This window comes from Poecilia reticulata, linkage group LG16, assembly GCF_000633615.1.
Source record: "Poecilia reticulata strain Guanapo linkage group LG16, Guppy_female_1.0+MT, whole genome shotgun sequence".
Classification (NCBI taxonomy): domain Eukaryota; kingdom Metazoa; phylum Chordata; class Actinopteri; order Cyprinodontiformes; family Poeciliidae; genus Poecilia; species Poecilia reticulata.
The window spans coordinates 24,607,918-24,632,822 of NC_024346.1; the positions used below are offsets into that span (position 1 = coordinate 24,607,918).

The 24,905-nt window shown below is 40.6% G+C and overlaps 2 protein-coding genes across 5 annotated transcripts in view; one reads left to right on the forward strand and one right to left on the reverse strand.

The window, feature by feature from the left end:
* The window catches only part of LOC103478308 (basic helix-loop-helix transcription factor scleraxis), a 37,180-nt gene extending 26,790 nt beyond the window's left edge, over positions 1 to 10,390 (reverse strand). For 2 of the 3 annotated variants that reach the window (XM_017309278.1, XM_017309277.1), the window contains exons 1-3: positions 10,315 to 10,390; positions 9,565 to 9,691; positions 9,263 to 9,356 (exon numbers count right to left, since the gene is read on the reverse strand). The gene's annotated coding sequence lies outside the window, so the exon portion shown is untranslated. The remainder of the gene's footprint in view (positions 1 to 9,262; positions 9,357 to 9,564; positions 9,692 to 10,314) is intronic. The other variant, XM_008432055.2, reaches the window with a different exon arrangement.
* Positions 10,391 to 12,523: 2,133 nt separating this feature from the next.
* On the forward strand, positions 12,524 to 24,821 carry si:dkey-33i11.1 (B-cell receptor CD22). 2 transcript variants are annotated; one of them, XM_008432052.2, is made up of 21 exons: positions 12,524 to 12,648; positions 15,610 to 15,730; positions 15,926 to 16,168; positions 16,263 to 16,328; positions 17,044 to 17,142; positions 17,302 to 17,413; positions 17,484 to 17,629; positions 17,715 to 17,835; positions 18,446 to 18,579; positions 18,858 to 18,980; positions 19,571 to 19,717; positions 19,886 to 19,991; positions 20,274 to 20,437; positions 21,122 to 21,271; positions 21,380 to 21,514; positions 22,295 to 22,376; positions 22,488 to 22,536; positions 22,738 to 22,824; positions 22,906 to 23,039; positions 23,523 to 23,641; positions 24,555 to 24,821. In XM_008432052.2, exons 4-20 carry the CDS (start codon positions 16,280 to 16,282, stop codon positions 23,617 to 23,619), a joined length of 1,935 nt encoding a protein of 644 aa, XP_008430274.1. In that variant the 5' UTR covers positions 12,524 to 12,648; positions 15,610 to 15,730; positions 15,926 to 16,168; positions 16,263 to 16,279; the 3' UTR covers positions 23,620 to 23,641; positions 24,555 to 24,821. The 2 variants fall into 2 exon arrangements, with proteins under 2 accessions (XP_008430274.1, XP_008430275.1); XM_008432053.2 differs by having other exon boundaries at positions 12,525 to 12,648; positions 21,383 to 21,514.
* The last annotated feature ends 84 nt before the right edge of the window (positions 24,822 to 24,905 follow it).

The window sequence follows — 24,905 nt, forward strand, 5'->3', positions numbered from 1 at the left end:
TGTAACCACAAAGTAAATGTTGGTTTAGTTACACCAACATAAGGTGGCAGGGAGGAGACATGTTTTGTTAGAATTTTCCACAAAAGTGTGAAAATTGTGACATGTATTTGTGTTCAGTCAACACCTTGGAGAACTTCCTTTTGCTGCAATTACAGCTGCAGGTTTTCTCGGGTATTTTCTCTGATTCTGATTCCAATTGGCTTAAGGCTTCGACTTTGACTAGACCTTGGCATACATGACCCTAAGAGTCATGTATGCCTTTAGTCCAGATAAGACTTCTTTAGAGATGTGAATGTTAGAGAAAAAAAGAGAGAAATGTCTACTTCAGGAAATGTTTTGTATTTTTTAAAGAAACCTATTTTATGTTTGATGTTTGAGGCTTTAAACTAGCATTTATTACTAAATCTATATATAAAACATAAGCTGATTATTTATGCTTTTAAGCCAACATTACTAAGAGCCATTGTGGAAGGCCTAAAGAGCCACTTGTGGCTCTGGAGCGTAAGGTTGCAAACCTCTGAACTAGACCATTCTAACACATACGTGCTTTGGTTTATGTAAACGTATTTTTCTGCCCATTAATTCTGACAAGTTTTCTTTTTAGAGAAAAGCTTCTCCACAACATGACGCTGCTGTGGCCATGTTTGTTTTGGTAGGTTAGATGTTGTGCCACACTCTGTCCATTTTATGTTGATAGAATAATAAACATCATGAGTCATTCAAAGAGTAGAGTAGCATGTGGCCTTAAAACCAAATCCTCCATTACGCTTCTCCACATCGTTTGCTCCGGCCTGTACGATGTCTTCCTTGGTCTTCATGATGCTGTTTGTTCACTGATGTTCACTAACTAACCTCTGAGGCCTTCAGGTGGGCTGTATTCACTAATTAGGCGCTCTTTGAACGCATTTGGTTGAGCTAGATTTTATTTAGGTGTATGAGAGTAAAGGGACTGAATACAAATACGCGTCACACTTTGGGGAGAATACCTGAATACCTTTTTATGCGTTTTAATTTTGGACTGTTTAAGATATTCTGTGGCTGAATAAGGGTAGGAAAACTAAGATGCTTATTTTGTTTTTGTAGCAGTTTATCCCACTCAGAACACAAAAGTCAGGTGCAAAGCAAATTTACAGCAAGTCTGTGTTTAGACAAATTTTAGCGGCTGACAAAGCTCTAAATCAGTCAGCACAACAAAAATCTAAGACATTAAGTAAACCGCTGTGCTTTGCAAATTCACCCATTAAATATCTTTTATTTCCCCTGATTGTAGAAATTATATTGGATGAGGTCATGCCGCAGCTGACTGCGAGCAAACACTCCTATTTTAAAGCAGTGGATTGTTTCCAGGGTGATGATATAACGCAGTCCAGATGAGTCCCCTTCAAGGATTGCCTCATTATCGCACATGCTGCAGCTGCACCCACTCTGTGTGTCTATGAGGAGCTATGTTTATGTGAGAGCACGTGCATGCATGCAAGCTGAGCTTGTGTGCATGTGTCTCTGACTATTTAAACTCTACTTGCAGTCAATTACCAGAAAATGGCTTGTGCGGTTCGTTTTTTCCCTCCATAAGAGCTAATTATAGGGTTTGGGTTAAGGTTAGAATTGGGGTTGGGATAGCAGGAAAGTCCTGGCTGGAGGAGCCTGGTCCATCCAGAGGACATGAAACCAGGGGGTGTAGCCGAAGGACCGCCAGGGAGTGACTAGGCACCAGACGAATCTGATAGCTGCCTCTATGTGGCACTTCAAAGTCTACTTTTAGCTTTGGTTAGGCTGTTGCCATGCTCGTGTTCTCAAAGCCAAGGAAACACAACTTCGTCCAGAATTTACATTGCTGAATCACAATAGTAATATCAGTTTGTCAAAATTAACGTCTAAAGATGAGATCAGAACTTTAAAATTGAGAAATCTCTTTTTCAGGATACAAAGCAAAAGAAGTAGCGCTTTATGCCTGTAGCTCTCATCTTATGACCTATGCAGCTCTAACTTTGTAAGGTAAAGCTTAAGAAGATGTCTATGAAATGTCTGCTGTTGCTGTCACCACCTTGTTCTTGTGAGATGGTTGGTGATGCTAATGCCTAATTCGTTCCTCCCAATTTATTTTGCTGTCTGCTCGACCACAAAGCCCAGTGTGACTTAAGCTACGTTATTTTCCCAGTGTGGATGATTCGTCCTTAAGGTACAGCGAGGACACTAATTATTCTGGTGAAAAATCATTTTATTCGACACGTTCTTTTATTTTTCTCCTCTTCCGAGTAGAGAGCTTATAAACCAGCGGATTAAGAGCCTGTAATAAAACATTTTATATAGTGGATTTCTTTTTATACGTTCAATTCCCAGATCCCGTCTTGTGTTTTTTGCTGGGTGGAAATCATGATGCCCTAAAACTATGGTCTGGACTGGGTCCGGATCTGGACTTTCAGAACCGCTGAGTAAGTGAGTGTTTACAACTGTCTCTAAATGATGCAATTAAAACACACTATAATCAGCCGCATCATTACTGAGTCATACTTTCCTCTAATAAAGCGCTAACAATGATAATGTTGTTAGTGCAGTTTGTGTGAAACGCAAAGAAAAAAAATAAAGTCGACGGTACATAGGAGGGAAAAAAACGTAGATATACGCTATTTAATTATATTATTTAAGTTCCCTTTGGGATCGATAAAGTATTTTTGAATTTGAAGTTGAATTTCCTACTCAACTCAACATTTTCTCCCCTCATGGCGATTCTGGAGGGAGATTTTTAAAGTTTTTCGCCTGAAACTGGTCAGGTTGGGACCAAGTGATTAAATTACCAAAACCAGCGACTGGTAGGATGGCTGACCTTCCTCAATAAATACGACCGAATAACAACAACACTTAGCGTTAGGGCCTAGTTCAATTCCTTACCAATACAAATTTAATGGTAAAACAGTAAAAAATGAAGTCCTATGGCTATTCTGAAAGGATCCAAACTAAACAGCAAATCTATAAAAGAGTGGCTCAGAATGGAACGTGGCCACACTGTATTTAACGTACTGAAGCAGGGTGACCTCATTTTTTTATTTAGTGATAGTTTCAGAATGTGCAATGAGTATGAAACCTATTTATAAAGCCCAGAATGAGCGAGCAGAGGGAAAGGAGGACGTAGCGCTAGCAGAGGACGGATTTCCGACAGTAGCCTGGTCCTGACAGCTTCCGTCATATCCGACTATACTCAACCTCATGCAGGGACTCTGCACATGGTAAAACTATCACAGACAGAACACACACACACACACACACACATTGTCTCCCACATACAGTGAACACACATGTTCTCTCTCAGTCTCAGCCAGGAAACGGCTTTCATTCATATTTGAACACTGAAGAAATACAAACGGACAGCTTCAGAAACAGAAAGTCATTCGGCTCCCAGCAGAGAGTTTGTGCCACTGCAGGCCCGGGATCAGGATTCCCAGCTGGGAATATTTAGGAAGTAGACAGTAGATGTGAACAAGGTGAGCTGAGTTCTCCCGCACAACCATTTGTCACTGAACCTCAGCTTTTCCTGAGACAGCTTAATTTGTTTGTGGCTGCAGAAAGGCTTCTCAATAAAACACGTGGTTGGGAATTCATTGCCATCTCTGCTGAAAAAGTTCCCAAGCCGAACAGAAAAACCTAACTGACTCACATAATTACATTTTTATCTGGTTTTTTTTTTTGGTTTTTTTGCGCAGCTAATTATGGTGAGAATTTGATGAAAACTTTGCGTAATTTAAGCACCAGCTCAAAATCTTCCAAAGTATGTCAGTTTCTTTTGCTGCTGCTAAGAGGCACTCTGTGGAAACAAAGGCCGTCCTGCACAAATTAATATTATGTTTGGATTTGTTCGCGCTACCAAGAAATAACAGCCTGGGGTTAGTTTGTATTTCTTGGACAAGCACTACTGATGAATCAACCTGATGACAAGACCTTGGAAAGTTGAAATGTATCCAATATAATAACATAAAAATCATTTCAACAACTAATTAGGGAGATGACTGGGGTTGGTAATCATCCGTTGCCTCAGAACGCAGTAAGTACATCAATAAGTATATCAAAAATGTTTAACTAAACAACAGCTTAGCATTCACTAGAATGTTAAGACATTACTCTTTATTTTCATGTAAAACATTTCTTACTTTACCATAAAACCGATGATTGGACAATAATTCAGGGTTTCGATAAACAATCGCTGTTGAGCGATAACCGTTGAGCAGTTTTCTACTTCATACAGCGAAACCATTCAACAAAGTGGCTGCTAACGTTGGACCTAAAGGTATGGTATGGCTTCTAAAGAAGATCTTCAGAAAGAAAGCCAAGTTTCAAAATGACTGCTACTAGTTTTTCCTCACAATGTTACGAGAAATAAAGAGATATTATTAGCAGATTTGGGAGTTTCGACCCCCATAGGAAAGGCGTGGCTCCCCCTGAAAGAGGCGACAACAAGACTAAAGCATTTAAGCTTTTAATCTTCAATCTGCGGTAAAATTGAAATTTCAAATGACTATGGAAAAATCTTGTATTAGGTATTCGGATAATCCATAAAGTGTCAACTCTGAAAACTATTGAAATTGTTTCCTGCAAAGTAATCAGTAAACTTTGATTTTTTTTTTTTTATGAATACTAAAAAATCTTTAAAAAGAAAAAGACAAAACAGGAAAGGTTTAGTCTGGTTTGATATTAGGCAGACTTTTGATTCCTTTTCAGTTTTGCAGATCTCAGATGAGCAGTTCTTATGAATCTGTAAGAACTGCAGAATCAAATACAGTAAGTAGTTTGTTCTGTTATTGTTCTGTATTTTAATGTACAAGATTCCTTTTCATTTTAAATTTGTGGTGCCACAATAACAATAATAAGGGTCTGTGTGTTTCCTTTCCTTTCCTCCTTTTACAAACATAAGTAAGACATTATGATTCTTACCATCTAATAAAACATAAACTGTATTGTGGAAAGTATTAGACACGCTTATGATGCCTGTCTATTTGTCATTAGCCATTAAACTTTGTGTTTTTCAAAGACAAAAGGTTGTAATTTTAGCTTAAATTAGTTAAGAATTCAATAAAGTTCTGTGTTTTTGTTTAACAAATTGCTCACTTATAGGAAGCTCACTGTCAGCATTTCCTTTTTTAGAGCTTTCTTTGCCATCTTCTTCGATGCTGTCAGGTATTCTTACATCACAAAGCAAAAATGCGCCCTTAACTCGTCTTGCCCGGTTAAATGAGAACCGCTCTTCGTCAGCTTAACTGGACGAGGCTCAAAAAACATCATGTAATTTTTGTCTGCTGCCACTAGACGGGGTGAGAGTCGGGGGGTGAGCCAAACGCCTGCCCCATAATAACCACCAGACATGACTCATTCAGCGTGGAATACCACAGCAGCCACAAACAGGTCTCTGGCAGACAAGGAGCAGAAATCCGACCCCACAGCAGAGTTTGTGAATGGGACAGGAATGAGCAAAACCAGGCTAAATTTAATAGAGCTCCAATACGTTTCAGAGATTTAGGAGTTTTAAGAAATCACCAAATGTTTAGTTTGGCTTATTTGTAAAGTCAAGTGTGTAAGTGACTAAAGGCTGTGTGTTTTAGCTGTTGATATTAGTTTAACCAAGAGGAAACTCGGCCTTTCTCTCCACCTCACAGTTTCTCTTTATTTCCTCTCCTAAATTCCCCGGCCGGCTCCGTGATTCTTTTGGCAAAACGTCCTCTCATCGAGTCGTCACGCGCAGCTTTTTAAAAGACAGCGCGGGGACGACATATCACCTTGTCAGATATGATTGCAGCTCTGATCATCGTCATTCTGGCCCCCACCGAGTGCGCCGCTCAGTATATGAGGACTAACACATGTTGGACGGCCGAGTCGTTATTCGCGGCAGTGGAGCTCGTCCAAGCCTGGAAGGGCCTGGAGAGCTCCGAGTCCATTCCGCGGGCATAAGAAATAACGCAAAAATAACATATTGTTCAGCTTAAAGTATGGCGGCCCAGGAGGTGGTGGAGGGGGGAGAGCAAACTGTGAGTGGTCACATTACATGAAAACAGCAGGCAGGAAGTGTTTTGCAACAGCGGAAAATCTTCAGGTCCAGTCTGACCACCAGACGGTCACACTTCATCTGGCCTGCGGTCAGCGGATGGATATCATCCCTACTGTACAGAGCTGGAGACGCTGCCCGGCGTTCGTCTTTTACCCTTTTTGCACGCTTTTCAAAGTTTACGCCTTATCCTTCCATCTCTTTCTCTGCCTCTCCTGCTACATCTTTCTTCTTTTACAACTACGTCTGATCATGTTTAGCGCCCCCCCTTTACCTTTCACCTCAAGTTTCCCCCCCACGCACCCCCCTCTCTCTCTTTCTCTATCTTACCTTCTTTCTCTCTCTCTGTTTGTGGTCAGTCACACTTAATCTAGCTCCATCCATCTGTTTCTCTTCACTCATTTAGTCCGGCCTGCTTTCGATTAAGATTACATCAGGCTTTGACCTATTAGTGTGCCATGATCCTTTTGAAGTCATGCTGTGGTTACAGGTTAAGCTCAAAGCCCACCAATCTTCATACTCAGTCTAACACAGACAGCAATGGGAAAGTAAAGGGAGAAAAAATGAGCATAGGTTTGTAAAAGTTTTCAGCCAGGGACCAAAGTCATTGTTTTTTTTTTTTTCTTTCCCTCTCTCTGGGATCTGGGATCATTAAACACTATAAGAGTCGTGGTAATACGGACACCCAATAGAGACCCATTTTGGACTCTAACCCATAATCCAACCAACCAAGCTGTGAACTGGAATATATTGTTCATTTAACCCCATATCCTGAGGATTTTTGAGACTTTCTGTTCCCTATTATGGTTCCTGTTTAAAATTGGACTCACAGTTTCCACTAAACATAATCCAGACCGCTTTCATAGCTTTAGGAGCCAAATGAGGAACATATTGAGGCCTATCTACTAGCCTAACCCTCCACTTATAAGTCATTTTAATAAAGCACTAATACTTTTATTTTAATGATACAAAGACCTATAAAAACCTGCAGATGTGAAGTTCTCTCAGATTAAATAATGTTTAAGTTGTGTCCCCTGCTCGTTCTCATGATTCACTTCTTACCTGATCTCTACGAAAGAGAATTGAACGTGAGGCGTTAAAATTATTTACATTTAAATGAGGAGTATTAGATTGCAGGCTGCACAGTCACATGGTTTTTAAAACTGGTGCCTAGCAGAAAGAAGGTTGTGGGTTTGAATCCTGGCATAAAGTCTTGATGGATATATGTTTAATTTTTTTTCCCAGGTAGCCTGGCTTCCTCCCACAGGAGGAAAAAGGGGGATAAGTACAGGAGAGAAAAAAAATCTCTGCAGTCGAACAAGAAAACGGAAGACTGTATGGTGTTTTTTATGACGTTGTATTTTTGTGTTCTTACGATGTAAAGCATTTTGAACTGCCTTGTTGCTGAGATGTGAAATTAAAATAAACTTTTTTGAAAAATGCTCTGGAAAACACTCAGTTTCGACGGATACGCTAAATAAAATAAAGAAATACTGCCTGCTGTACAAAAAAAGACAAGTAGCATTCTTGCTAGCATAGCTCTTTCTTATCCAGTGAGCCTTTTTCTTGACTGAATTTCCTGGAAATGTCAGGATTGTTAAACTGTGGTGTAGTGATTTAAGAAATATATGTATTTTAGTTTATTATAGTCAAATTAGTTAAATTAAGGTCAAATTCTTGAAAAATTAGCTTGTTCGTGCCAATTACTTTTTGAAAAATGCTCTGATAAACACTCTGTTTCAATGGATACGCTAAATAAAATACATTAGCCATTTAATGTTACTACAATTAAATGATAGTAGTGGTAAACTAAACAATAAGTTTAGTTTGCAGATTTGTACAACAGCGTGCGGATCTAGATTTTCTTCTGACGAAAAGAAGAAAACGGCCGAGTGTTTGTCCAAAATCCTTGCACGAAATCTCCAGTTTTAGTAAGAAGTGCACATTTCACCATTCACACCATGTTGAAACTCTTGAATGTAATTAAATAAAGCTTGCACAGTAAAATATCTGCTCCAATTTTACCTGCATCTCTCCTGTACGTAGACAAAATACTCAATCCCACACAGTCTGTGAGAAAATCCAACTTTTTTTTTCCACACCTTTTTACTTTTCCACAAATATCTGCTCAAGATATCTCTTTCAGAAAATAAAAATTGTGAGTCACTGCTGTATATTTTGGTCCTCTAAAACAGCACTATTCTGAGGGTTATGTGATGGGAACAAATCCATTCGTTCGTATGTGCCGCTGACTCATTTGACTTCACCAGGTTGACCATTACATGTTAATGATTCACTTTGTGTGCACATATGACACAAAAGTGAGAAAAGACAGTCAGCCTCAGACGCTACATACTACGATCAATAATCACAAGGGTCCTATAATAAAAATGCATATATGTAAATTTCCTGAATCCTCGTACACACACCTGAGTGTTTGCCTCTCGTGACGGCAGCGCCGTCGTAGCACTAATCTAATCTGGAGTGGTCTTGAAAGCCACCTTTTTTACGCAAAGCTTTCTTCCAGTTGCACTTTCTGGACAGAAAAAACAGAGGATGCATCTTTTTTTTTTAAATGCATTAGTTAGTCACAAGCCCTTAAATAAAATTTGTAGAAGTTACTTCATTTACATTGGTTTACATTGGGGCTGCACAGTAGCGCAGTTGGTAGAGCTGTTGCCTTGCAGCAAGAAGGTTCTGGGTTCGATTCCCGGCCCCGGTCTTTCTGCATGGAGCTTGCATGTTCTCCCTGTGCATGTGTGGGTTTTCTCCGGGTACTCTGGTTTCCTCCCACAGTCCAAAAACATGACTGTCAGGTTAATTGGCCTCTCCAAATTGCCCCTAGGTGTGAGTGTGTGTGTGCATGGTTGTGTGTCCTGTGTGTCTCTGTGTTGCCCTGCGACAGACTGGCGACCTGTCCAGGGTGACCCCACCTCGCTCCCGGCACGCCAGCTGGAGATGGGCACCAGCAACCCTCCCGACCCCACTGAGGGACAAGGGTGTAAGAAAATGGATGGATGGATGGTTTACATTGACAGCTTAATAAACATAATAAATGAACTTGGATAAACTTCTTCTTTTTTTTTTTTACTTGTGATCAATTAAAGCAATTTTCTTTTTAAGCTGGAGCTGGATTCCCTTTTTTCAGTGTGTTCTAAATACGTGGGATATGGAAGGGAGAAATGGCAGCCAGCATAACCAAATACAGAGTCTCTACTGATGAGGTACTCCAACCTGATGTAGCCGACTATTTGGGCGACCTCCTGCTCTTGCCATGTTGCATCTTGGACAGGCTGCACAAGACCCCCTGCTCTTGACTGGGGAATGTCTGGTGACAAGCACATCAAACAAAGTTGGAGTCAATTATGCATATCCCTCAAGTTTTCATTTTTAATGAATTAGTGAATAGTTCACTGAAATTTAAAGACAGTTTACACAAGGAAAAGCATATCACCAGCACAACATCCCTTGACGCCTGCACAGAACACCGTGGTTCATACTGGAAAATATTAAAATATATATGTATATATATTTACCGTAAGCCAAACGTAACATATATAAGCAGTTGTTATTATCATCTTAGGATTAGCACTGGGAGTTGCTCAACAGAACGGAGGTTTAAGTCCCCAGCTTCACTCAGGTTGTCACTGTCAAGAGATGCTCCTGTCCCAGTTTGTGGTAAGAGCAGAAATACGTGTCATAATAGATTCCAAGCATGTATTCAGTTGAACCAGGACCATATTGTTATTTATTTAAAGCTGAAGGAAATACTTAAAGGAAATATAAAAGTAGTTAGACATGAAAGTTACCATTTCTCTAATATAGCTCATGTTAAATCATATTTGTTTGTAAATTGTTCTGTGTGTCAATATTAACTCTAATGTTTGGCAGTGATAGAGAATATGCAAAGAAAGCGTGTCTTTGACTATCATGCGGGAATTAAGCAGTTTTAGCCCACTGCCAGCTCCTGAAAATGAGGTCGAGACAAAAAGTTGGTAAAGACCAGGTCAGAAATATAATAGCATTCAACGATGTAACTCTGAAATGTCACGCTGTAATCTTATGAAATGACACTGACGCTTAGTGAATTCTTACACCTCGTGTTGATAAGACCATATAGCTTTAACCTAATGGCTTTGATTTTAGTTTGCGCGCCACCAAATCTAACCACAAAAAGGGCCTCAATTAGCTTTACAGTTATTTAACGCTGGCTTTGCTTTTTATTTTTCTGTTTGTCAAACTTAAGCTTCATGAAAGCTGTTAGTAAACAGAGATTTATGACTTACCAACATAATATTCCTGTTGACTGGCATGAATTGGTTGAAAGACTTCCTCAGAGTGTCGTGAAACCATCCTACACTAACTATAGACGTGTGAAGCACTTTTTCTTCTTCTGTAAGCTTTAATGTCGTTGCTGGACATTCATATTTCCCTTATTAGCGCCACTAGCGTTTGGGCTTGGAATTACAGGCACCTATAATCTGAACACAGCTGTCGGTCAAAGGACTGGTGAGATGAGTGAGCCAGGACAGGCGAACTTTCAGGTGGGCATATGCTGGGCATTACTAGATCATAGATGTGGCAAAGTTTATGTGGTAACAAAGAACGGAAGCTACATTTACAACACCTTACAAAGGCTAAGATAACAATTCAGCAATAATATTAAAATATTAACGTTATAATCAGGAGCGCCGCTAGGAAACTTGGGTCCCATGACAAAAAATAAAATCCCCCCCAAGCTGCTGTTACAATTTCTTGAGTCTATCTGACCCATCAAAAGCTTCACAATTTTAAAGGTTTGCAACTGCTTTAGTCCAATACTGATACTAGCACAATATTGCTACTGCTGTCTAAAGAAATGCAATGTTCTGACCAAAAACAACCAATCAGAAGGAGGACGGTCTTAGTACTGTCAATCAACCTCATTCACTCACTGCTAAGTGTGCTAATGGGAAATTTTATAAAGATTGTTTGAATTTCTGTGAGTAATAAATACATTGTTTTTGTTGTGTAACTGTAAAAAGAGTAGACAGGAAAAATCCACAGTCTCCCTGTAATGATGCTAACTAGCTTATCATTGGACACAGTGTGACAGGGGTGAGTAGTTATGCTGGTATCGGGGGTTAGAGCTGCACCTGTTGTTGAGAATGGTAAGAGGTACAGGGACAATTTAAATGTGTTGTTAAATTATTTCCTTCATTCATTAAATGTTAGTGAAATGGAGGCAAACAGTAGTCTGTAGCTAAGCAGCTAATTATGGTAAATGGTAATCTTACACAGTCTACTCACCTCTCTTGGAGAAAAACTGGGCTATAAATTGAAACTCTTGTCTTTTTCTCTCTTTTTGAAAACCTGACTTTATTATTTTTCTAAGCAGCATAGTAACTGCCGCTAAACAGGAACCAACTATTTTATGTGGATCCAGGGGGGTGTTCAAGGCAAATATGGACTATGGATTTTGTCTGGGAGGAATAATTTTTTTTTTTTTTACTACTAAAACAATTTTAAAAACACGATATGATTAATTTTGTAACTGATATGGCCCCCGATTTTTTTTTATATTTCTGTAAGACATAGAAACTATTTTTTGTGGGAGGGGACCCTTGAAAAATGTCATAACACTGAGGAAACGATTATGGGTCTTACTTCCGGCGTCCACCGAAAGTCGCAGTATTTCATTGTAATTTGTAGGGTTTTTGGTTAATCTATATTCATGAGAGAAGTTACATCTCTTTTTTCGGTTATTGTACAATATTTAGTAAAACTTATTTACGGACACACTGTCTGCTATCAGAGAGCTTCTCAGTACAGAGAATCGTAATTATAAGTTTAATCACGGAGAACAACAGGAACACAGCGTTAAGTTTTGTAACGGAATGACCGTGAATTAGCAGCGCTGCTAGTTTCTCTGAAAAACTGACAGTAATAAAGAAGAGAAAAGCAGGAACGTTCTGAGCTGCAGATTTGTGCCGACAGTATAAAACAGCAGAACTACATAATATTAGCTTGGTGTGATGTGAATTAGATTTTTCATTTGAATTAAAAAAATTATTAAGTTCACGAAGTGGCTTCAGCAAGCGTGTTTTATCATTATGTTTGGGCCAGTAATGAATTTCTATAAGACAAAATAAAATATCTAGGTTTATTTAGTCCATCAGAACCAGAACCTCGAGGTTCTCCGTTGCTGAGTGACGCTGCAAGTCAGCGGAGAAATTACCGCAGCTGCTGCGCTTCAGACCGTAATACGGATAATCTCCCCTCACTGGACTAGAACCGAACCGAATCACACATTAACACCGGAAAGTGTCGTAAGATGCCCTTGTGGAGCTCGGGTAACTGTTGTGCTGTTCGTGGCTGTACTAATCAGACCCAGTTTAATTTGTGGCAGCAGCAACACGTGTGTTTTGAACATCCTCCCGAAACAATAAGGCAGACTTTCTGTGATAAGCGGTAGCTGTCATCACCTAACGACAGATAAGGAAACAAAAAGAATCAGGAGAGAGAAGACACAGAGGACTGAGGAGACACAGAAAATCCTGCTGAAAGTCCATAGAAGTTTCCTGATGCAACAGGAGGGGGACACCTGAGGACACAGAAAAAAGAGACAGAGATCATGTGAAGTAGGTCCTTCAATTACAAACCAAGCATTGCCATAAAATCTTATGCTGAAATTTCACCATTTCATCAGTGAGACATTGAATATTAAACAATTTTAGAAACATTGTAGAGAATCCAGCGTTGGTTTCTGATCCCAGATTCAGATTCTGCAGATCTCTGATCATCCCAGGTTGGATCTCCTCAGCCTGTAAACCTCCATCTTCAACACCACCAGTCAGATGAAAATGACTGACAAAGAAAATGTTGTTAGAACGTACAGAATGGGAATTAACAGATCTACTTAAACTCTCTTTTACATAGATCTGTTAATTCGCATTCTTTACGTACTAACAACATTTATCTTTTGCATGTTCCATGTTTCCGAATTGAAAAAGGGAATCAGCTCCAGTCTGAAATCAAGATGTCAGAATTGATTTCACTGGATTTATTTCGAGCGATTCTTAAAAACAGGCAATGCGATTCTTTTAAACAGTGTCACTGTTTTTTAATTGTTTTATACTGTTTTACACTTGAGCATATGTATTAATTCATTTTATTTTGTAACCAGGTTGCTGTGTATTGCAGATTTCTGCCCAGGTCCCTCTTGAAAATGAGATCTGCATCAACGGGGTGGTTAAATGAAGGAAATTAAAAAAAAATATGGAGGAAGCAAGTAACATCAAGTTTTGGAAAAAAGGGGAAAAAAACAGCAACATATTTTTACAGAAAACATCAAATATAGGCAAAAAGAAAGTAAAAACTTTTTGAGTCCTTCCATCTTAGGATGTCTTATTTACACCAATCATGTTTGATTAGGCTAACAAGTAGCAGCTGGTTGACTTTTGATACTGTTGAAGAAGACTTTAGGTTATTAGGAATTTTGGAAATCTCTGGCTCTATCTTCTTCTCACGGATCCCAGGTTCTCCCGGCGGGCCGAAGTGAAGCCACACAGAAAACTACGATGAGTGTGGACGTCACAGAATTACAGAGTTTAATCCAATAGAAGACAACGTATGAAATTACAACATAAACTGCAGAACAACAGAGACATACATTAATTTACCTGAGACAAATGGAAAAGAAAAAGAAAGAAAGAAAGAAAGAAAGAAAGAAAGAAAGAAAGAAAGAAAGAAAGAAACAAAAGCAAAGACGTCTTTGGAGAATTGCAAGAGCAAAATCTAATTTGTTACTCATGTGTAGAAAGTTTTATAGTAAAGGCGTATTCTTGTCTTTAATTTATTCAAATAAGGCGTATCTTTGCTCATCCAACCAGGAGCTGTCTCTGACCCTCTCTAAAGTCAGAAACTCCCTGCAATGTTTCCACAATCAAAAGCCATTTGTCCCCTTTGTCTAAACAGAGTGGAAGCAGAGCTTCTCCTCTTCTAGCCTGGACTCCTGCTGTTTTATGGCTTTTCACAGATCAGTGTAAAAGCTAGAACTTCTCCTGATTGTTTCCCACACAGACAAAGGGCAGATCAGAAGATCTTAGCAAACAATCTGCTGTAACCACAGGTAAAATAAAGGTCAATAGGGAGGAATGTTATTAATTTTAAAACTATAACTAGGCTATTTCAATCAAGACATGTTAAGTTTTAAAACTGGCATATTCTAAATTTATTTTCTTAATAATACCTACCAGAAACTTTTAGGGTCATCCCTTCAAAATGATATTGGCACAAACGTTTGACACAAGTTTAGTTAGTTTTTGGCCAAATGAAATTATGACTAGCTAAATTCTACCAGGTTGCTTTATCTGTGCATCCACGGTTTCATTTCCGTGGAGGGCTTGCGAGCAGAGATTGACAGAAAAGTTAAACTGCACATCATCATTACTCCTGGGTCAGAGCTGGGCTAAGTAGCCTATTGGCTAAACCTGACATCTATTGGCCAAGCCACAGCAGGGTAGGATGTTAAAGTCATTTCGACTCATCAGGCTAAGTGGACACAGTTGACTGAAAGGTCTCGAACCTCCACACGTCTGGCTGCGGGTAGCTTTCATTGCCAACCGTTCTCAATTAGAGCAGAGGATAAGAGGACATCTGGGCGGCGGAGTCAACGTCTGTTTGACTTATGTATATTAATGTCCGCCCACAGGCCTGGTTTCATTTCATAAATAAACCTTACATGGAGCTACAAATGTCAGTCACTCTGTTTACAGCTTGGACTGATGCTGAGACAATATCCAAGCAGAGGGAGAACCTACCGACTTTTACTATGATAACGTGCCTCACTAACTCCTTTACATGAACAGAGTCAAAGTACTTTTGCATAATAAACTAAAACGAAAATACAAAGCCTGCCAAAAAAAGGCAGACGATCCAGTGGTCTCAGGTTTACACACCATCTGTTAGTACTAAATACAATTTTTACAACCTTAACTTTTCAGCCTTTTTATGGTTGAGATCATTTTCTTAATTACTCAAGAATTAAAATCTTGGTTTTTATTCCTATCAGATCATGTAAGCAAAACAAACAAAAAAAGAATTTTAATATACAAAAAGTTTATTTACAGTGAGCAATGATGAAACACTTTTTTACATACAGTGCAGTAAACTCTCCTCTGTTTTGTTTTTTCTTTGCATTTTGTTTGTTAATCCTTGCTGTGTCATTTGCACATGACTCAAAGCATGTGCAAAAGATGCACAAGCTTTGAGTCATGTGCAAATGTACCTATGTGCAGGTACTATGCACATAGAAAGATGCATAGTACCTGCATCTTTCTATGTGCTTCTATAAAAAATAGCTTTAGGTTTGTTTGGATTTTAACACATTTATTGGCAGCTTTAGTGCCAAAATAATTGTGAAAATTCTTTTATTTGTCAAATAATCATAATCACATAATAATCACATAATCACATAATGTGATAATACAAAAGTTCCAAAAAGTTAGAAATTCTGTCTCACTTCGTACATAGTAAACTGATGTAGTATTGAATGATACTGTAAAATATTACTGAACCAATTTTTTATGCTTTACTTTAAGGTTGATCAGCATGTAGAAGCTTTTACTTTGGAAATTCCTATGAAGATTCCAGGCTGCCTGTAGCCCCTTCCTGTGAATATTGAGCCTTTTTTGGGTGAAATTACCTTTTAAAAAAGCCACTGTGAGTATGTTTTTCCCAACTAAGAGAGAAGGAGCAGAAGAAGAAGGAGGAGGAATGAATGCCTGTTACATAACAAGTGAATCGAACACATACAAGTCAAATGTTAAAGACATTTGACTTGTAGCACAGACACGTGTCTCTGAAACCGCTGCAGAAGTGATAAGATCACATGGATGTCACAATTTCTTCTTTTAGCTCATCTTTTGAGACAGATTCAGACGGAGAAGTGGAATCAAGAGCAACAGTGGAAATGGGTCAAACAATGACGGATGAGGAGTCGATCACCCGCCTCACCCCTCCTCCCATCTGACACACGCCAAACACTGAGCCTGTCTCATCGCTATAAAACCTCCTCACCTCCATCACTGTCAGGGACGCAAACATCCTGAAGTGTCTGTGTTTATCTGACTGGCTGAGGTGGATGCAGATACTCTGAGGGTGAGTTCTTGAGATTTAAATAGTTTGATGACGTCTTGTGTGATCGGCGAGTTCTTCTTCAGCTCTCACCCGGTTGTTTATTGTGACATAACAGAGCTCGTGTCAGCGGAGATGTTGGCAGGTGCGTTAGTTCTGGGCACCATCCTCACAGCTATACCAGGTATGAGAGAAATGGCAATATTCTTCTTTAAAGTTTAGTTTTTTCTAAAAACTAGAATCAAACAAGGCGTGTTGAGTGCACAGATTTAAAAATTTTTTGGGGGGGGTGAGTGGATTGTTCAGTTACAGATTAATTTTTAAATCCAGGATTTATATTTTTTACTTTTAAGTTTTGAAATCAAGTGGTCGATTTTTGAGAGCCATTATGTCCACAATGTCCTGCAGCCAGGTGCCCTTCTCTTTACACTCCGGTTTATTTATAAGTATTGATTGTTTTTTGTGCAAGGTAGTCAGCCAGGCCCACAGTCAGCAGCACAGGTCGACGCCACGGCTGCACATCAAGGAGAACACTTCCTGCTTAACTTTGAAATGCTTACTATCTGAGATTTCATGTTTGAAATACATTGGAAAAACAATTGGCCATGTACTTGTTGCATGTCACCACCCTGTTTACAGTCAAGAGATGGTAATTCAGGTGAGAACTGGAGAAAAAGTGGTGGAATGGATGCTGATTTTTGTGCTTTTTTACCAGTGGCATGCACAGACATTTAGGGAAGAGGTACACAAGTGGACAAGAAGTTCACCTCATGCAACCATGGTTTTTACTGTAACATATGTATTTGTTTGCTTCAAATTGCTACTTGTATTTTTTGTGCTTAGATTCCTAAATTAAGAGCCCTGACAATTGAAAGATTCATAGCGTTTGTGTCTCCTAGGTACTCAGAGTGGGTGGAGTGTGTCGTTTTCCAGAAGAGTGATCTGTGTGTGGGCAGGAACTACAGTCACTCTGCCCTGCCGTTATGACTACCCCTCAGGTTGATCATTTGCTCATTTTGCATTTTGAATTTTTTTTCCCACTTCACACTAATAGTATGATGTGTTGGTGTATCTCATTAAGTATCAGTAAAGTATGTTGTTGTTTATGGCTTTAGGATATGTTTAAGTGAACAACAACATTGTGCAAAACTCCCCAGGTCACACTGTGAGGCGCGTTATGTGGTTCCGTGTCTCTGTTGAGGGTCGCAGGGAGTTTGCTCACCACACCGACCCCAACCAGATCAGCCCGTCTTACCGTGGGCGCACGCGGTGAGAACAACTGCGAGTGCTGTGATTGTTACAGTAGAATTACGTTACTGAGCTGCTGCCTGGATTCTAGCTACGCCGGGGGAAGTTATTCCAGCTGCTCGGTTCAGATTCGGGGTGTGAAGCTGGGCGATGCGGGCCAGTATCACTTCAGGTTTGAGACAGACCAGCCGCTGGGGAGATGGACCTCACCTGACACCATTACTCTGGATGTCACAGGTAGGTGAGCAGAAGCTAAAGCTGCTGAGACATTTCAGAAAAATCTCAGTATTTAATGACGTGTGTTTGTCTCTGTGTTTCACAGACCTCCAGGTTCAGGTGCATCCAGCGAGGCCAGGCAACATGTTTGGATTTGGAGAAACTGTCTTTGTAGGTTGCCAAGCCAGAGGATGTGCTGCCCCAGGGAGAAGCCTGGCACTCTACAGGTAAGTCTGCATAATGCCCATTTTATTATTATGAGCAGCCATCTACTGTGACCAGATAGGGATGGACAGGACACGAAGGAGACGCGAAACACATTACCGAATAGTCACGGGGTCAGAATTACTTTTTAAAAGTAGAGTAAGAAGGCAAATGTAAATTATTAGCAATAGGTCAATCAATGGTTTTATCCAGGAAAGAAGATGGAGCAAAAGCAATAAAACAGAAGTACTTTCTGTGGGAAAAACAAAGAGAATACTCACAGTTAATGGCAGCAATAGCTCTGTCAGTGAATGTGTACAGGAAAGAGGCACAACTAAACCCTGGTTAGGTGGATCTTTGGATGCAGAAATAAGAGAGAAAAAGGTGAGAGATCAGAGAAACGACATTTATTTGACATAGCTAAAAAGTGGCACCTTTGAGCTAGTTCAGGCCATCCACTACAGCTTTGCTATCTGTCTAACTAGCCCAATGCTAACTGGCTAGCTAGCTGGCTAACTAGCCCAAAGTTGGCATTGTGTCGAGTTTTCTTTCCACCCCCCATCCCTATCTCTTACCAGCTAATGGAAATAAATCATAGTTCACCATCAGCTCCATTATCATGTGATGTCTTAGGAACGGATTGAACCTCGGCTCGAATGAGAAAAAGATGATTAACCGCTTTGACCAGCAGCACGCAGGTTCATACACCTGCCGACCAATCCCACCGCAGAACGTCCAGTCACCATCCGTCGCTCTGGCAATGGGGCGTAAGTAATGTCAGCCAAGAAAAACAGAAACTTTTATGATTTTTGAATGTTTTATACCGTGGACATGCATCTGGAAGTAATGGACAGGGGATAATATTTATTTTGCTCTCATTCTTAGACGAGGACAAATGTCTTACAATTTGAAGAAAGCATGAAGCCGAGATTTTAGGGAAAAATAATCCGACACTTTACTTCACATAATAGGCTGGAATATTTGAATAAAAAAGCTGTTTATATTTTGTCCTAAAACATGCTTTCTCCATTGTTTCTCACCATAGACAGTCCTCGCTCCACTTCCATTGCAGCGTTTCCTGCGGGAGAGTTGTCAGAGGGGGGTTCAGTCACTCTGACCTGCAGCAGCGATGCAGCCCCACCTGTTGAGAGCTTCGCATGGTTTAAAGGTACACAGCAGGGACTACCTGCTGAATGTTGGTCGGTTGTGAGCTTTGAAGATTGTTTTATAATCGCATGCTGTCCTCCTGACTCAACAAGATGTCCAGATCGATATGGTGTCCATCTAATCTAGTGGCCAGTCGCTGAAAGAAATAGGCCGCTGTGTCACATCATATTTATAACCACAAGGAAACTTATTAAGGATATAAAGAAAGAAAGTGCTTCAGTTGCATGTGTTTTGTATAGATAAATAGGAGGGACAACAAATGTACCACCAATAATCTTAAAGTAAAACAATTACTTCTTAGCATGTTATCACAAACAATATTAATTTCACTTTAACTTTAAATATTTTCTTCAGTCATTCTTTTAATAAATTACTTTTAACTTAACAGTGAGTAAATAGGTAAACGAACAATGTTCCAGTTTGTTTACCTACAAAGTGAAAGGGACAGGTGCGCTCGATTCTTTGCAAGTCACACGCCCATTGGGGTGGAGATAGTAAAACCTTTCAAACTGTCAGAATTTCTGGTTTTAAATGATAGTTGTCACTTTTTATGTCGGAGTGTAAATACACATTTTTCTCCTTTCTTTGCAGACATGGAGAGCGGCAGCATTCCAGACAGCTTCCGTCCTCAGCTCCACCTGTCCTACCTGAAGTACACAGACAGAGGAGAGTACTACTGCGTCGCTCGCAACTCACTGGGAACAGACCGCTCCGGATCACTTCTTCTCAACGTCAGCTGTGCGTCTTTTAGCCGTATCGTGGTCCAGATGCATCACAGAGATGCAGCAGGAATATTTATGATAATTAAGTATTCCGCTAACCAGTTATGCAGCAGGACGGCAAAGATTAACATCAGGGTCTTTATTGTTTAACTTTATGTTTTCTGCTCCTGTTCCTCCTGTGCAGACTCTCCCAAAAACACACACGTGTGGACGAGTCCTCAGAGAGACATCAGAGAGGGCTCGTCTGTAAACCTGAGCTGCAGCAGCCACGCCCAGCCTCCTCCCAGCAGGTAAGACATCACCTTGAATCAGACCCATACAACTTTCTTTACTTTCCCCATTTTTTTTTCTAATGATGTTTTTGTTACTTCATCATGTCATGCATTTGTTGTGGCCTTATTATTTTAATAATAATAATAATAATAATAATAATAATAATAATAATAATAATAATAATAATAATAATAATAAGGCCCTCGTGTCTTCTTGTTGATTTGATGATGTCAAAAATCTCTTGAAATAACTGGGCCCAGTGGTCACCGTCATCATCACTTCCCTGATTTTCTCTGCAGGTATGTTTGGTATCGAATCATAGGTGACCAGGTGGTGCCTAAAGGTCACAATCAGAACCTGACCTTTCCTTCTGTGGGGGCTCAACACGCGGGTCAGTACTACTGCATAGCATCAAACCGACTGGGTTCCCAATCCTCTCTTGTCTCTTCACTAACAGTCCTCTGTAAGTATAAGACGCATCCCTTCACCTTTTTCTTTTTTTATAACCCCCCTTTTTTTCAAACTAATTAACATTGTCCTGCAAACATATTCATACCTGGTGAACTGCTTAAAATCAGACATGTGGAAGAAGACTCCTCGGGTTCTCTGTGACGTTTTGGGTCAGTAATTCATGGAGCGTCCAGCAGGAGCTCTACGCTGGTTGTCCATAAAGTTTCTCTGGGTCAACATGTGGAAGTCCTTACCCACTGAACTAAAACTGAACTCTGACTGGGGTCATTTCAGATCAACCTGAAGAAGGAACTTGAGCTTTTTTTTTTGTAAAAAAAAAACAAAAAGCAAACAGTCTTTAGATGTACAACATGGCAGAGACAAACTAAATATTGATCTTTATATATTTTCAAATGTATCATTTCCATTCTTAGTCCTAAATCTATGTGCTACTTTGTCTTAGCTTTACATAAAATACTCAGCATTTTATGGTTATAACAAGACGAGATGTGACAAAGTTGGAGGGCTGTGATGGTCAAACTGCTGGTCTTTGCTTCACTCTCTGGCTTGACTTGTCTTTGATTTTAAACAGTAACAAGACCAAAATGATTAGAACTGCATGTTGAACTTCAGCTTGTCTTTATGAAAAAATGATTTATTATAACATCAATCTTCTTTTCTTCCCTCCTCTGCGCAGATCCCCCTAAGAACACCTCCATTCTGGCTCGCCCTTCCAGTGTGGTGGACGCGGGCCGACCACTGACCCTGACCTGCAGCAGTCAGGCCTACCCAGCCGTGGACAACTTCACCTGGCACAGACTCGCTCTGGATGGTGGCACTGTTCACTGTTAGCTCTGATTGTTTTTACTTTTTTTCTTTGTGGTGAATGTTTGCAGTCACCGTTTGACTTAAATGAAAACTGTAAAGCTTACCGTTTCCCCTGTTCTTGGTGAAGCAGCATGGGTCACCAAGTCTGGGCCCGTCTTCACCTTCTCAGAGGTCGGACCTGGTGAGAGCGGTCAGTATTACTGCGAGGCCAGGAACCGAATCGGGTCCCACAGCTCTCCAGTCCTGACAGTCAGAGTCAGAGGTACAAATCAGCTCTGATGGATCATCTTGAATGTTGCCATTTTCCTGAACATGTAATTTCGTCTCTTATGATCAGTCCTGTTTTATTTTGTTTAGTTCCTCTTTTTATTTTTTTATAACTATTATGGGCAATCTTTTTGCTTTAAATTACCAACATAATCTACTAAAGTGCAGCCATCTTAGCATTCAGCATTCAAGTGTTTACTTCTGTTAAGTGAGAATGGGAATACTAGGTTTCACTGCAGTGAAACCCACCTGCTGCATATTTACAGCCATGTTTCTGATTATCTCAGACGCTGCAGAAGAAGAAGAAGAAAAAGGAGAAAAAAAAACTGCCTCTGAGTATTTGTCAGTGTTTATACCACCGAAGGTTTTCAGATATGGTTTCTGTTTGTCTGCGGCGATGAGCGATGAAGCCTCCCTGTCACCGTCGCAGCGATCCGTCCGTCCGGCCTCTGGCTTTCATTGTTTTTCTATGATTCACTGTGAGTCATGTAAACCGCTCTCTCTATTAAGAGAGGAGATGATGAGGTGCTGCGGAAAACTGCTACTCGAGTCTAGACGGCTGAAGAAATGGAGCTTTGGAAAGAAGAAGTGGAAATACAAGACTCGAGTCCAGACTGGCGTTTTCTGACGTGCAGATCTTTAGCTCCTCAAATCACTTTCCTTTTCTATTTTTATGACTTCTGTTGGGTTTTAGCCCGCTGAGCTTCCTGCTTTTGCGTTCGGCGACTTCGTGTTTCTGTCGTGCCGGTGACGTTTGCGATGTCTCCGACTGCAGGTCGTTTAAAGGCGATCGCCTTGGCTTCGGCGGTGGGCGTGTCTGCTGGTCTCATCACGCTGACGGTGGCCGTCATGATCAGGTGACTGGAAGTACCTTCGCCTCTGCAGCAGCTGTTTTTTTCCTTCCTGTTTATTCATCACTTTTCTTCATCAAGCTTTGCCACTGACTGTGTCTCTCTCTGCGTTCACAGCAAGAACATGCACAGAGTAGACACGGAGTCCGTAGACGATGTAAACAAGGTACAGCTGTCTTTGTCGTTTTTAATTAGTCTAAGAATATTTCAGCATTTTGTGTTTTACTGAAGCTGACAGTAGGAGAAAACACGGGTTTGAAGAATGAACCAGGTTACCGCAGTAAAGTCTGGAATGGTTTTTCATGATTTGTGATCCTATTTATCTGGTTTATCCTCTGAGGTTTGTGTCTCTTCCGTTTGACCCCAGCGTCCAGCGGCGACACCCGACACCCTGCGCCGTGAGCCGGCCGAACAAACCCTCCCCGTTCGAACAGGCAAGATGTCCGACATCCCGGTGAGCCGCGCTCAACGTCAACTGGCGGAAGGTTCACCGACGAAAGGGAAGAGGAATTAGATGTTTTTCATGTGCACACAGGAGGAGTCGGAGGATTTAAGCGACACCTCCCACCCCTCCATCGTTCCTCTGATGGACGCTCCGCCAATCAAAGAAGTTTCAGGCCGCAGCTCCGCCTCCAACTTCATCACTGTGCACTACTCCAGGATGTCCAGGTGGACACTAACCAAAGCATGCAATGTTTTGTTTTTCCTTTTCCCTTACAAAAAAAGTAACAGCTCCACCGACAGATTATTAAACTTCTAAGTATTATTTCACATTGTGAGTGAAAACAAACTCCTATATTTTGTTGACAAGTTACCAGTTAGTTTTGTCTTATTTCAAAGTGTACTAAAACATTTGCACAAGAAACTAGACCAAAAATACTTAGTAAGGTTTTGTGTTAGGGTTAGAAATGTTTGGGAGTACTACTAACTGTGACACCAGCGATCCAGTTTGTGAAAATGTTTCTTCCCCCACTAGATGAGCCTAATCAGGTTAAAGCTGGGAGTTTACCAAATGGTAGAACATGGCACTGCGATGTGAAAGAATTTCACATCAATCAGTGTAGAGGATTTTTTCTTAACATCGTCTTTTTGTCTGGAAGATTGTGTTTTTGTGAACTTACCAATTTGGTGGACCTCATCTGTTTCCTGCAGCCCGGATCAGGTCCAGGTGCACAACATGAGAGGAGAGAGGAAACCGAGGGATTCTTCCAAAGTTGTTTACACTTTACTGCCCCAGCCGCGGCACTGAGCAGGAGGAAACGCCTCGTTAGGTACGACTCCTCACAGCACACACTGCAGAGGACAGAACCCTCTTCTCTGACGCTTTGAGCTTTGAGATGGTTCCATCAACATTTCACAAATGCAGCAGAAATGGTAACATGTAACAGTGGAACGAGTTTCCTGAACGATTTAAAGTGGCAGAGTTGACCAATGAAAAGAGAAATCAGATTCCAATCTCTCATGTACCTCTGTTAGGTTGTGATCTATTTATTTTTGCCTCTTTTTAGTTTAAATGTACTAAAATAAGGATAAAACTACGTTCCCAACAGTGTGTTGGTTTGCCTTTTGTTTTGGTCTGAATCACTGAGGCCTGGGTTTCACCAGACCCCTGAAGAAACAAGATGTTAGCAGCAAGTGCTGTCAATCCAGTGAGATTTGAAAGGGAGCGTCCATACATAGGTTGAATGTGCAGCACATCCTGCAGATGTTTGATTGAGATCTTGGAGACCAAGTCAACACCTCACATCAGCCACCTCTTACTGGTTCTTCAAAAGAAGATCTGTTCCAGCAGCGCTAGAAATGTTCAACGCTGCTCATATTAAAAGAAAGCTGGTGCTTAAGAACTGGTTTAGAAATGCTGTGTATGGATTTAGTGAACTGTTACTGTAAACACAGCTCTATGTGGTTGGTGTTAGTGCTAATCTGATTATTTACTAATGCCGAAACCGTCTTTACTCTGTTGTCTTGATCCAGAATAAATAAACTCAAGGGATTTAAACATGGCGCCTTCATAGTTCTGATTGGCTGTTGGTCCCCACACTCTCAAATCGTTACACAAAGGACAAATGTCCACCGTCTGCCCTGGGTACCATGAGGAAGAAATATTCACTTTACCCACCATGTTATGTGTGATCAGCGTTCATCCTCCTGATATTCTGTTGCTCTGTTGTCTTTGTCCCACAGAACACCTGGACCGGTCTGGTGTGGACCGGACTCTTTGCTTCCATCACCTGGTGGCGCAGAGCACTTCCTGTATCAGTGAATGGTGTGACACCACTCCAGTTCAGGCAGCTGAGAACCTCTCTGTGAACCCGGCTCCTGAACTCTGCTGCATGTTTTCTCCTCTTTTCTTTCAATGCATCCCGGAGTGGCATGCTGTCCAGTGAGGTGAAAATGCTTTAAAGTTCTTAACGGGTAAAGCACAAATATTAAAAAAAACACCTCACTCTGCCTGGTTTGCACTTCTGTTTTCTTTCTCCAGTGACATTTTGGCACAGAATGTATATTTGCTATGTTATCTTGTGCCTTCTCTGA

What these genes read in the sequence shown, in the direction of transcription:
- si:dkey-33i11.1 (XM_008432052.2), top strand. Translation starts at nt 16,280, where the DNA reads ATGTTGGCAGGTGCGTTAGTTCTGGGCACCATCCTCACAGCTATACCA. An exon ending in TCTTACCGTGGGCGCACGCG is followed by an intron (nt 17,414 to 17,483) that starts GTGAGAACAACT and finishes CCTGGATTCTAG; the next exon opens with CTACGCCGGGGGAAGTTATT. An exon ending in GCCCAGCCTCCTCCCAGCAG is followed by an intron (nt 19,992 to 20,273) that starts GTAAGACATCAC and finishes TTTTCTCTGCAG; the next exon opens with GTATGTTTGGTATCGAATCA.